This window comes from Mesitornis unicolor, unplaced genomic scaffold (assembly GCF_000695765.1).
Source record: "Mesitornis unicolor isolate BGI_N332 unplaced genomic scaffold, ASM69576v1 scaffold11386, whole genome shotgun sequence".
Lineage (NCBI taxonomy): Eukaryota > Metazoa > Chordata > Aves > Mesitornithiformes > Mesitornithidae > Mesitornis > Mesitornis unicolor.
The window spans coordinates 18,956-32,561 of NW_010191691.1; the positions used below are offsets into that span (position 1 = coordinate 18,956).

The 13,606-nt window shown below is 39.9% G+C and overlaps 1 protein-coding gene across 1 annotated transcript in view; it reads left to right on the plus strand.

Annotated features, from left to right (window-relative positions):
- Positions 1–13,606, plus strand: part of XRN2 (5'-3' exoribonuclease 2) — a gene marked incomplete at its 5' end in the record, with an annotated part of 33,036 nt that overhangs the window by 12,997 nt on the left and 6,433 nt on the right. Inside the window, 10 exons of the mRNA XM_010186828.1 lie at positions 2,720–2,827; positions 2,911–3,000; positions 3,522–3,594; positions 6,310–6,393; positions 7,221–7,318; positions 7,408–7,487; positions 9,038–9,094; positions 11,195–11,263; positions 11,362–11,496; positions 12,203–12,330. Coding sequence (XP_010185130.1) covers positions 2,720–2,827; positions 2,911–3,000; positions 3,522–3,594; positions 6,310–6,393; positions 7,221–7,318; positions 7,408–7,487; positions 9,038–9,094; positions 11,195–11,263; positions 11,362–11,496; positions 12,203–12,330 — 922 coding nt within the window. The remainder of the gene's footprint in view (positions 1–2,719; positions 2,828–2,910; positions 3,001–3,521; positions 3,595–6,309; positions 6,394–7,220; positions 7,319–7,407; positions 7,488–9,037; positions 9,095–11,194; positions 11,264–11,361; positions 11,497–12,202; positions 12,331–13,606) is intronic.

Consider the following 13,606-nt stretch of genomic DNA (forward strand, 5'->3'; position numbering starts at 1 on the left):
AGCACTGACAGGGCAATACCTCACATGCCTGCACCTCTATAGGTGGGAATTCCCATGATCCTGCACACAGTTAAGGTCTGCTGAAAGCAAACCTGTTAACCATGGCAAGATATATTCCTAGAACGCCATAGGTGCCCATATGTCTCCACAGTGTGTAAATGAATCTCCAGATTAGCTGTAGATGTCTGCTTGCTGGAAAACTGCCAGAATGACCTTCGGTGATACAGAAGTACAAAACCATTGCCAACGGCAGCCTGGATTTTAAGGGAAACTGAAGGGCTTAGAGGAAGGGAGTACATGGAAAAACTGAGCTGTTTATGAGGTGACCTAAATATTTATCCTCATTTGACAATTGTAAAATTAAGTCTCTTTTATTCAAAGAAGTGTGCATGTGATGTGCGTTCATTGCTTTGTGATCAGTGGCCATGGCCTCGTGCAGACATCGTGTGCTTTTAGAACTGTTAAAGCCAGGATTGTGTTTGCATGTGCACTGTCGAGAGATTTGTGGCTTAAAATGTATGGGAGCTGGAAGACAGGCAGGCATATAGCAAACTTAAAACAATATGGGCAAGTCCTATGTGACTCTCGCTAGTTTAGCTTGTAAAACCAATTTAGTTACTGAGATGTATGTAAGGTGACTCCTTGTCCTTCTGAGTTTCTAGATGTTCTGGCTGAAGTGACTGATGCATATAGAAGTGAGAGATGATTACAGTTGCAAAGAAAACAACTTCAAACTTCAGACAGGACCATAGTGCTCTCAAGTAAATTGAGGAGGAGTGCCAATAAGGCCTCAAGGAAAAGTGACTGTACAGAAAATATTTTCTGGTTGAGGAATGTTCCAAAGAAAAACTTGATGAAAGTACATAGATGTTTAGAGCTTTGTTTTTACCATTTTGCTTCGTATTCGGAATACCTGAAAAGAAGGCACAGCTTTCTCTAGACCTTCTAAAAATTACGTTGCGGACTTAAAATAGTGCAGCAATGAAATACTTGCATCTGCTGCTGTTTGTACTTGCACAGCAGAACTACGTGTAGGCAAGATACTGTAACTTGCCATACATGGACAGTCTGTTGTATCGGTGTGGATCAGTCAAATCCCTTTTTGCCCGTATAGGAGTTAGATTAGGAAGCTGTTGGACTGGGAGGATTTCAACATAGGTTTGCCTTGAGGGTGTGGATTTTTTTGGGTTTTCTTTGCTTTTGTTTTGTTGTTTAGTTGGGTGGGTTTGTTTGTTTTGGTTTTTTAACCACAGTAACAATTGTTTCCAATAACTACTGCTCATTGTCCATAAAACTTCTGACAAAATACGTGACGTGCCTTTATATTCTTATAGAAAGGTAATAATGCGGAGCATGTTCTGCTAGTGGGAACATATGTTGAGGCAGAGAAAGTTTGGGGGTTTTGTTTGTGGTGATGGTTTTTTTCTAATCCACCTGGCTTTTGAAACATACTGAAACCATCTGAAGAATTGCATCTAATATAGTCTCTGTAATTTTATACCAAAAATATTGCTGGAGGAGCCTCATTGACATTTACGTATTCAGAATTGGAAGTCAAAATAGTAGGCTTTTGTTTCAAGTGGTACTGCTAAGAAAAATAGCTGAGGAGGTGAAAACTTGACTTAGACCTTTTAGACCCATGTTTCCTTGACAAAGTGCATTGTGTTCTGCCGTGTTTTGAGTTTACTTTATTTTCTCCTTTTTGAGGATTATTTTGCCTCTTTCAAGTGAATGCACTTTTTATTTCCCAATATTCAAGACAGAAGAATAAGAGGGGAAAAAGCAAAATGTAACTCAAAGTGTGTATTAGTGCTTGCGCTGAGTAGAAACGTAACAGTTAGAACCAGGATACTTTTCAACCTGCACCAAATGTTCACATTTTTGCACTTTGTAGAGTGTATCATAATCAGGGTCCCCTATGTTCCCAAATTAGCGGTGAGATTTTGCATTGAAGAACAGTAGTGCAAACTGTGTGTTGCCAGAAAATCATGCATCTGTTTCTGCTGTCATGGCTTTCTGACTGGCACGGTTCTGCTGCTTATAACAGTTATGGATAATTTGGAAGCTCCTTCTCTGTGTCACTCGTGTGTCTTTCCCTGTTTGAGATATGATAGCAACTCTACAAGGTGAAAATGTGTTCAGTTGTTACAGGCTCCTCATTAGCCCCAGGGACTGATTAACTGTATGGCTAGACTGTGATTTCCTACTCTTTGCAATAAATTGTTGTGCTTGGTTTTACTGGACTTCGTGCACATGCTCTTGTGTGTTTTTTTTCTGGAGGGGGAGGAAAAGGCATGAGGTACAGTACCATGTCCTGTCCTGAAGCTAAGGTTAAGATTCTGCTGCAAGGTCTTGTGTGATGTTCTGGTGCTAGGTCCTGTCTCTTTGGCTGTCTCCCTTAATGACCCAGAGCTAGCCCATAGCGAGAGTACTTTGCCATAGAAGTCTATCTGCTGTTCTGTGCTGCCGAGGAAATGCCCGAGGTCTCCATTCACTGTCCCGTGAACTCACTCACTCTAGTCTGGCTATGAAAAGTTAAGTCCCAACCTGAAGTCCAGAGTACCTTTAGAGGCAAGAGCTCTTTCTTTTCTAATCATGGGGACTCCTCTTTCTCCTGGTTGATGCTGGGCTAAATTTTGTTATCTTTAGTGATTGGGCTACATTTTTTTTTTCCTTTCACTTTTTGTCTGATTTTGTTTCTCTTGTTTTTCTGTCCTAGGGCTGTGCATCCTGGAACTGGTATTACCCTTTTCACTATGCTCCGTTTGCTTCTGACTTTGAGGGTATTGCAGACATGCCTTCAGATTTTGAGAAAGGCTCAAAACCGGTAGGACTTATTTATATATTTATTTATTTACGATTTAGCAGTTCATTACAAGTGTCCTACATCTGCATGTTTAATTTCAACAGTTTAAGCCTCTTGAACAACTTATGGGGGTATTTCCAGCTGCAAGTGGAAATTTTCTGCCACCAACATGGAGGAAGCTCATGACAGATCCGGTAAGAATCCTTGTTTTCTTCCTTTCTGTGAGGTTATGTTGTCTTGCGGTTGTGCAAGTATGACCTGCTGCTGCTCTCTTTAGGCAGATGAAAATAATGGAGACTAGGAGGGAATGTGTTTGGTAGCTTGCAGAGATTCTTCAAAGATCTTCAAAAGTGGTTCTTCGAATTCAGGTGTTTCAATGAGAAATTACTTCCTGACTAGTTTACACTTCAGTAAAGTTGTCTACTTTCTTATCGAAACCTTGCAAAACTTTACTGAGGATCAGATACCTTAGCCCAGTTATCAGAAATTATTCCGCCCTGCTTAATGTCTTGGTTTGGTACTCTAAGTAATGGAAGTGCCCTGCCATACTTGATGTTTAAATGGCATTTAATAGAAGATGCTTCTGTTAGTCAAAGTTCTTTGTGTCTTCCTTATCTTTGTGTTTGCTCACCCTCAACGAAGTACAGTAATACATGGCATTCTGAATCAATTTCATAATTGGCTTTGGTTTTCTTTTTAATTTTCTCAAATATAGGAATCAAGCATAATTGACTTCTACCCTGAAGACTTTGCTATTGATTTAAATGGGAAGAAATACGCTTGGCAAGGTGAAATTTCAACTTCTTTTTTCTGAGCTGCAGTAGATCGACCTTAGCCTTAGGAATCTATATAAAAATGGGAAGAAAATGGAAAATTATCTTGGTGAGATAATGTCGCACCAAGTCACACAGGTAACTTGTGTTACTTGATGTGGGGAAGAAGTATGTTGCAGCAAGTATACTTTTAAAAGGAATTTGTATGAAGAACAAGTTGCAGTTCAGTAACTGATTTAGGATTGGCAATGATTAGTAGTCATTTCAGCAGTCGTTCTAGATTTGTTAATTTGTCTTGAACTAGATTAATCATTTTTCTGTTTTTATCAGCCTTACTATGTAATTGTCTTTTGTCTCCTTTGCATTTAATTAACGATCTTGTTCTGTTCAATCAGTGGCTCATTAGTACCTTGTGAAAAATGCTTTGGGGAATAAACACTTGGATGCATACAAAGAATGAGAAGACAGATACAGTTTTTAATGCAGCTGCTGCTTTCTTTAGAGAATATTAATTTTAAAGGTCTGCCAAATTTTGTATTTGGTATTCAGCCAATAATGTAACATTTCAGTTGTAGGTATAAATAATTATTTAGACACAAAATTAAATACATTAAATTCTGTCTGAGCATAAGAAAGCACATTTTTACTGAGAGCGATCAGACGCTGGAACACATTGCCCAGAGAGGTGGTGGAGTCTCCATCCTTGAAGGTACTCCAAACCCAGCTGGACGTGGTCCTAGGCAACCTGAGCAGCCCATGACCATGCTGGAGTAGAGGGGGTGGACTAGATCATCTCCAGAGACTCCTGCTGACATGAGCACTTCCATGATCCTTCCTCCAAGGCAGCTCACCTATGTTTTGAGATAGCCACAGTTAGACACTCAAGTATTTTACTTGGGAAAGTGTTCCAAAATCAAAGAAAATATTCTGAGGTATTATGAGACACATTGCATAGCAGATTTTCCCTCCATAACCCTCTCTTCTCTGTTGTTATTCTGGCAACTTTCTGTAGTCCTGTTGTCCAGTTACTAAATCCACAGTTGAAAGTGTAATGTTTTAAGTAGCTCCCACATGCTTTTATTCAAACATCACTTTTTATTCATTTAATGCTTAATTGCATTATAAACCCTTTTGTTCCGGAGTAACATCTGGAATTCTCTTGCTTAAAAGATAGTTGTGAAACAAGAAATATTTACCAAGCTGGAGGCACAGACTATCTGTGTTACAAAGCATCTAGTATACTATGTCACCTTAATGAAGTGTTTGAAGATCTTAATTTTAGAGATGTGATTACACTTCTGGAAGCTCAGCATTGAACTTTTTGCAGTCTCTTGCAAAACTCTCTTCCCATTTTGTTGTTATTCCACCAATGTGTTGCGAAGGTGGAAATAAATTGTTTATTTTCCGTGGTAGGCTTATCACTGTTTCCCCTCACAAGTAGTTATGTTACAGCTGAAATGTGAACACGGCTGAGGTCTGGTGCTGTGTTTGACAAAGCAGTAGTCAGTCTGTGTGGAGATTATCCTCATACTTCCTAAGCAGTGACAGTGCAGATTTCTTGTTTGGTGTGGCTGGCAACAGCAGGCTGTACAGCTCTGCTCCTCGTTATTTTACAGGCTAAATAATATTCTGATTCAGTTAAACTTCTGACATGTTTAACATTTTATCTGTGGCTTGTTCCAAACTGGTTTTGTTAGGAGGGAGTACAGCTTTCTGGTGTAATTACACAGTTTTAGGTTGTTTCCTTTCCTTCAGCTCTGGGACAGTAGTATTTGCTTTAATAAAGCCATGTAAAGATCTAACTTCTGAAGCAAACCAAGTTTTAGATTGGGAATGTAAGTCTGTGGAAGTGCAAAGTCTCTGTGGATGTTGTACCTTAGAGTGACGACAAATGTGTCTGAGATCTGCCCACTGGTAGGACTAGTACATGCTTGAATGTGAAACTAATATCAGTTTAGTAGAAAGCCTTTGCTGTCATCTTGGTCGGGAAAAACTCTACTGTTTTTGGTAAGGGAAATAAAAACTAAAATAATTACTCCAGATTCCAACTGATAGTAAGGTTGACAGGAGTAAGTATTTGAAGAATTTTCATAGTCAATTTCTTCATGGTTTTTCAGATTTTGTAATAGAAGTGAACATATAGTGGAGCATACCAGGGAAGGCTCTTCTCCAGCTTCATCCAATGTGATTAAGAGTGGGCTCTGAGATGTGCTGCTTAGTGAGTGATTTTGATCCGGAAAAGAGCTTTCATGTTATTGTGGAGTAAAATGAGTAGCTGGTATGAATAGTCCCTAATGGATAATATCTGTACCACCTCATTGCTGAACTTGGAGTGATTTCTTCCATTGTTGTCTCTTAATAAATTAATTTGAATAAAGTAGCATTGAGTTCTGTCAAGGGAGTATCTGTAGCAAATGAGACAAATGACTGTCTTACTGAGCTCCTCTTGCTCCTAAATGAGGCAGGTGTGGGTAGAGGTTATTGCTTCCCAGCCTACCAAAGACTGAGGAGGAGGAAGAGGATGGAGGATGTGGTTGAAGATGAGATTATCTTTTCAATCTATACTACTACTGAACTATTTTTTTCAAAATAGTCTGCAGGGTCACAAGCCCTGAAAATAAAGGGTTTTCTTTTTTCTCTGATGCAACAGGGTTTTTTTGGGTAAAGAATTTCTTGGAGCTTGCTTTTTTTTCCAATAGGCATGAAAAAATAATGTTTTGGTTTTCTTAGGTGTCGCATTATTGCCATTTGTTGATGAGCGACGCCTTAGAGCTGCCCTGGAAGAAGTCTACCCTGACCTCACTCCTGAAGAAAGTAAGAATTGTAATATTTTGTTGCAGCTTGCTTTTACTACTGTGTTTTACCCTAAATGAGCAAGGTATAATAGATCTTTGCTTAGATGGAATTATGGCAGGCTGTAGCCCCTTCTCCATGCATGGTGCTGATAATTAGGATGATCCTCAATGGGTTTGATTTTTTTTTTTTTAGCTTTCACTTTTATTTTACTGAATTAGACCTGTGTAAGACTTAAAATTAAATGGCAGCTTAATTGTATGAAAAGCTTCTACCAGTAGAAGTCAAAGTATGATGAGTATATGTTAAAATCAAAAGAATAAAATCTGTTTCCAAGGTTAGAGTTGATGTTAAAACTTGATAGGCTGCTCTCTGACCAGTAGGCTGGCTCTGTCCAGTTATGGTTTGTGAAACTTAGTGTTCAGCTTATATAGGCAAATGTAGGTGTTACTTTTTCCATTCTACAAAAATATAGCTGGTTCTTGTAGGTAAACTGCTTGGGAGGTGTGTGGCTGTTGGGGTTTTTTAGTTTGGTTGTTTTTTGGTTGGTTGTTTTTTTTCCACTCGGCCTGCCTGCATCTTCAACATTACTTGTTCTAAATGCAACATTTCTACCATTGAACACAAGATTCCTATTGTTTTACTGTCTGCCTACTACCCCTGTGATCAGAGACATCCTGTTCTGGGCAGAGCCACTGTCTTCCCAACATTCTCAAGGAATGTTCAAAGCTTTCTCCTGAATCACAGTGAAGCTTTCCTTTTAGAGATGTCAACAGGGCGGTGTGCTGGTTTACACTGTTCCTTCCCTCTTTGCTGAACTCTTGTCCCATTCTCCTCATCTTTCCTAGGCAGAAGAAATAGCCTTGGTGGTGATGTTATCTTTGTTGGTAAACACCATCCACTTTGTGACTTTATTGTAGAACAGTACAAGACCAAAAATACAGAGGTAAGTTGTACTTGCTCTTAAGGGATTCTGTTAATGTTGAAGGTGGAAGTCTAAGAAGTGCTTCAGCTGAAAAATTATTTTTTTCATAGCCAGTGGATATACCCCCAGAGCTTTGCCATGGAATCCAAGGAAAGCTTACGCTGAACGAAAATGCTGTTCTTCCAGATCAGTGAGTATGGCTTTTGGTATGGGTTGTTTTATGTTGGAGGACATTTCCTTTGGTTATGTCTCCATTTAATTAAAAATCTCTGTGCCCACGAGAAACCTAAAACTCCTGACAAGGCAATGCATTTAGTTCTGAGGCTAAGGATACTTTCTGCTAGGTTTCATAGTAGGTGTGTATTATCATCAGTATATGTAAAAAAACAAGCACGTAAAACTTTCATTCTAAGAGTGGCCTTATTCAGTAAGGTCATGTTGTTCTGGCCTCTGTGGTTTTGTATAAATGTTAATTTAATGCAGTCTGATGTAACTTCCAATAGCACGTGCTGTTTAAAAAAAATCAACAACCCTCAACTCCGTTTTTTATAAGCTAATCTTAATTGCATTAAAGAAAAAACCCAGATATTTTGCCATTTTCCATTTAGGCCATAGCACTAAATTTAGGACTGTTACCAGCTATGCGTACAAAAAATGTTAATATGTTTTGTTTTCTAGATAACGTGTTTCGTTTAAGAAATTACGAGTGTAATTTTCACATTGTAGGAGATATGCATTCGTTTTTCTAACTTAGCTTAGAGGCATAAGCAGGTGTGCAGTAACTTATTTGCATTAAATGCACACTCTGATTTTGTCAGACAGATAATGCATCTGAGGTCACAGTCACTAATATACGTTTCTCTATTCCTGTCATGGCTTGCGAAGAATATGAGCAAGTCAGAGTGGTTCTTGGAGGGAATAGCAATGCAGGAAAAAGAAAACTCTTCTGGCATTGTCCTCCCTAGATAGGGTGTGAGAAATGGGTATTTTTTTACCTAGAGAAATAGTTTGATTCTGTGAGGCTGAGCAGGCATTTATATCACCACTTCCAAATAAGTCTTACTTTGCTAAAAGACTTGGATCAAGTTCAGGCAGCATGCACGTAAGTTTGTGACCTCTGAGTATCATGCGTCTGTGACAGTTGTGTGCAGTCAGGTGAACAAAGGTCTGTTTTCTGATTGATAAGAGCAGTTTCCATGAACATGTTGTCTGTTTTCTTGAACTGAAGAGGTAAAAGTTTTCTGGAGGAGAGAAGGGAAGGGTTAAGGTGCTGTTGCATGTCAGCCTGTTAAATCTCACTTAGAAAGGAGAAAGAAACTTGGAAAGTTTGTGTCTTCATGGTGTCTACACGTGTCTGTCTCTCTGGTCTTCTGCCCTCTTAGAGCTTGTTGGCTTGTTATAATCAAACCTTAGCAGTACCTGGAAGTTTCCAAAGTGCTGAGTAGCACTAAGGTTTGTAAACAGGCTGCTGGCTAGTGGGAAGCCTCTAAACACGCTGTTATACATAAGAGAATCCACACAGATCAACTGCAAGACTAATGACATTAAGAAATAAGGATTCAGTAATTCCATGGCTTATAGAAGTATTTGTATCAGGGCAAAGGCATGTTAATTTTGAAATCCCTTTTATGTGTCACAGGCTTAGTTGACAAAGGAATGGGAGTGGTAGCAACTGAAGAAGTGGAGCAAATGGTGAGAAATGTTACATGATATTTTGACAGAGGTTTTTCTCTTTGCCAGGACAGTGGAGTCTCCTGTTCCAATGCTGCGTGATCTTACACAAAATTCTGCAGTCAGGTAGGTAATCTGAGTTTTCATGCAATGGTGTACAACATACAGCAATCAAAACTCAGTTTCTTCTGGTGTTTTGTGTTGTTGAATTTGCAACAGAATCCATCTCAATAAAATGGAAGCTTTTACTTTAAATGCTTCTGGTTTTCTGAGAGAATGAAATACAAGGTATTATGGTGTAACACAACGGGCTTGGGTTAGGGTGGTTAAGCAGAATGCGTGGTGGTGTCCCCTACAGGGGTGTGTGAAATGGTCGTTTCTCAGTGTATCAAACCCAGTGTGTTTAATCCTTCAGAAATACTTCATCTTCTGTTGCTTTTTTGCCTGCTCTTTGTTGGGACTTCTAAGCCTTTGGCAAGCACAGAGCAACACCACAGAACTTATTAGTCTGTATCAAGCCTTTTAAATTAAAGAAAACCAAACGCTTCTGAGAGCTAGCCTCCAAGACAGAATTGGGTATTGACTGAAAGCCCTCCAGCTCTTCAGTTTTGCCCTTTGGATTTTTATCCATCTTTTTTCCTAGCAATTCCCAGAGGATACCTGAGAATATAAGAATATAAAATATAACCTTATACTTTAAGAAGTAAGGGAGTAATGCCTTCCTGAATGCAGTGTTTGGGAGAATAATAAGAAACTTCATAATGAATAAAAAGCAATGCAGAGTTTCCAAGAGTAAATCTTGTGGTCACAGGTGATTTTAATTACTCTTGCACTTGACAGCATATTGCTGTATATCTAGTGTTTATGTAATTTTCACTTAGTTTGGCGCAGTATGATAGGTATGGAATGCTTGAGCCTATGACCTTTCACTTCTTGAGCCATATAAGATATGACACTGAAAAAGACACTGAAAATCACTTGTGATGTGTCTGTGTGATTTTTTTTTTTTTTCCCCTCCTCCAAGGAGGCATAACTTAGTTCAAATGGAACAACTGTCTACAGGCAGTAAGAAATGCGAAGTTGTGACTTGTCAGGATATTGTGGAAAGGATGTTCTGAAATGAGGATTCAGTTACTTTGAGTGACGAGTTAAAGGCAGCTTCTGGCTTTCCATCTGCCACTGTCAGGAGGTTTGAATTGTTTTACGCTTCTGTCCATTTCACTGTTGCGAGGATTTTTCTTCCTGTCTTTTGGGATGGTATGAGCAGTCATGGTTCTGCTCTTCAGTTCTTGTGACTTTGACTGAATTTTCCAAGGAACCATTTTTCTCTTTCCTTCGAGTCTCATTCATTCTCTGTGCTGAAAAGCAGGTCTATTTCAGCTGGAAGAGTGAGATTGTTCTGCTTAGTTGTTTGCTTTTATCTTTCTTGGCATCCCAAGCATTCTTCTATATCAAATGTTAGGTAGTGAGAGGACAGGAAGCAGCTTGGTGCCATGTACTTCAAACGTGTCCCCGATGGGACCTACCTGAGACCTAGATATTTACACCATAAGATTGGAATGGGTAGGAGTTAGATTAATTTTCCTAGAGCAAACCCAAACTGCCATATAATGTACCAGTAGAAATTAGGCTTTCAGCCACTTTTTTCTCTGTTACTGTTTAGTTTGTCTAATACGAGACAGCTCAAAATGCAGGGTTTATGAGATGTCACTAAAAATAGGTATGTCCCTCCATGGGAGCCGTGTGCAACTGCAAAGCCAGCATTCAGGAGAAAAACTCCTTGGATCAGGAAATCCCACTTCTGAGTTTTATACACTTCAGACCACATAGCAAGCTGATAGCCTTCCTGTCTGCACTGTGGCAGCCTTTGAACTTAAATCAAGTACAATCAGTGCTTTGACTAGAGGATTTGTACTCAAGGGTCTGCAGAAGGTACTTTCATTACCATACATAGCACTAACTGTTTTCTAGACATTAAATTTTCTTTTGGGCTGGCTATTGATACAGGGGAGGATAAAGGTCACCCTGTGGAAAATAATTGAGATCTCCAAGTCCAATATAGTCAGTGTATCTATGTGCAAAAAATGCACTTTGCAGTTTAAGTCGTGAGTTCTTGAATCTTACCTTTTCTGTTGTGTACCTCACTGTTAATAAAGCAGCAATTACTTTTTAATCTTGTTTATCTTGATTATCATGTAAACCTAATCCTCAAATACCTTCTCCTAGTATCTCTTTCAAAGATCCACAATTTGATGAAGACTTTGTTTTCAAGGCTATAGTGTTACCTGGTGCAAAGTAAGTATCAGTTGTCAGTTTCCAAATAATTCTATTTTCATTTATTAATCTGAGTATTTGCTCTGATAAGTATTTATGGAACTATTTTTAATATTAAGGAAACCTGCTCCAGTTCTGAAGCCAGGAGACTGGGAAAAAACCAACAATGATGGCAGGCCTTGGAGACCACAGCTTGGTTTTAACAGAGACAGAAAACCAGTCCATTTGGACCAGTCAGCGTTTAGAACTTTAGGGTAAGATTGGCAGCATTGTCATTGACTGCCTTGCTGAAATTACTATATTCCGTTATATTTTCTTAATAATAATTTAAAAAATAAAATAAAAAAGGAAACTAAGTAGGTGGGGGGGATGGAGTTGGAGGAGATTAGGTACTGGTGTTCGATGTTGGAAACCTTGGCATGTGATACTTAAATTCACTATTGATGAAAGCTCTATATTGGAGTGATTTTTGCCATAATGCCTTGCATTCTTTGTGATTTTTTTTTGTTTTTGTTTTGTTTGTTTCTTTTCTTCCTACTAAGTATTTCTAACTGATTTTCTGGTTGGGTTTTTTCAACTTGTTTGATTGATAGTTGCTTGGAGTACAGAAGATACGATGAGAATATTGCACGCAAGGAATAATTAAGATTATTATGAAGATAGTAATGTCTTCTGTGTTTTTAAAAATGGGGTTTAAAAACCCCTGTTTGAAGCACATGTTACGCCATATAATGTGTGTGTTTCTCATTTTTCAAGGCAAAGCCACTTAGTTTTTATTCGTTCTCCAAAAGTCCAAGTAACTTTCATAGGTGCCGAGTTGCTGTGTCATGCTTGTGCACATCTCCACTGATGCACTGGAGAGAGCTGGGGCATTTGATGGGCTGCGTAGCAGCTGTGCTGTAAGATGGCATTCATAAAAGCATCCTATTACTTTTCCTTTCTATTTCTTACACATAATAGCCATACGATGCCAAGGGAAAGAGGGATGCCAGGAATGTATGCCAATGCAGTACCTCTTGGAACTTACGGGAGCCCATACGCCAGGCCGCTTATGAGCGGGCAGCAGCAGATTCCTAAATTGTTGTCAAGTAAGTGGGTTCTGCTTTCTACATTTCAAAGTTTGAAAAATAATACTGTTTTGGTCTGTTGCACTATTATAAATAGCAAGTGGATTCAAGCATCTGTCTTCATTAACCTTGCATTGGTTGCTCTTTCTCATTGCTCTTCCTGTATGGAATTGCTGTAGTGAAATGTACTTTAATGTAGTTATGTGGCTGTAAGTGGGATCCTATTTTGAATATTGTGCCCAGTATTCAAATACAATAGGAAAAATAGCACTTTGTCTACCAAGGGTTCCTAGTGTCTGTTATCTGGAAGGTATTCAGTATTTGACTGAGTCTCAACATCACTAGCACACTTAGTAGAAACTTGGTGCTTTGTGTCTGAAGATAACAGCAAGAGGAGGATACTGGCCACAGAAACTAATAGATGCACAGGGCATGGTGGCAGATCGGAGGAGACTGTAGGACTGCCAGAAGAGCCACGGTTGGTGCTGAGATGCCAGACTGAGCAGAAATTGCTGATTCACAGTCCTGTATTGGCTTCTCCCACCCACAGTAGCTGTTGCAACTTCTGGCACAAAGGTGGTAGGAGATGATCAGGTGATCATTCGTTGCCTCAGTCTTTAACAAAAAGACTGCCTACCCTCAGGGCAACTGGGCTCCTGAGTTGGTAGACACTGATGGGGAGCAGAACACCCCTCCTGTAATCCAGGAGGAGGTAGTTAGTGACCTGCTGTGCCACCTAGATCCCAACAAGTCTATGGGTCTGGATGGGATTCACCCTAAGGTGCTGAGGGAGCTGGCAGAAGAACTGGCTAAGCCACTCTCCATCATTATCACCAGTCCTGGCTAACCGGGGTGGTCCCAGACTGGAGGATGGCCAATGTGATGCCCATCCACAAGAAGGGCCGAAAGGAGGATCCAGGGAACTATAGGCCTGTCAGCCTGACCTTGGTGCCTGACAAGATTATGGAGTGGATCATCCTGAGTGCCATCAAGTGGCCTGTAAAAGACAACCAGGGGATCAGGCCCAGCCAACATGGGTTTAGGAAATGAAGGTCCTGCCTGACAAATCTCATCTCTTTCTATGACTGGGTGACCCACCTAGTGGATGAGGGGAAGGCAGTGGATGTGTGGTCTACCTCAACTTTAGCAAAGCCTTTGACGCAGTATCCCACAGCATCCTCCTGGAAAAGCTAGCAGTCTGCGGCTTGGACAGGGGCACCCTTTGCTGGGTTCAAAACTGGTTGAATGACCGGGCCCAGAGAGTGGTAGTGAATGGTGCTGCATCCAGTTGGCATCC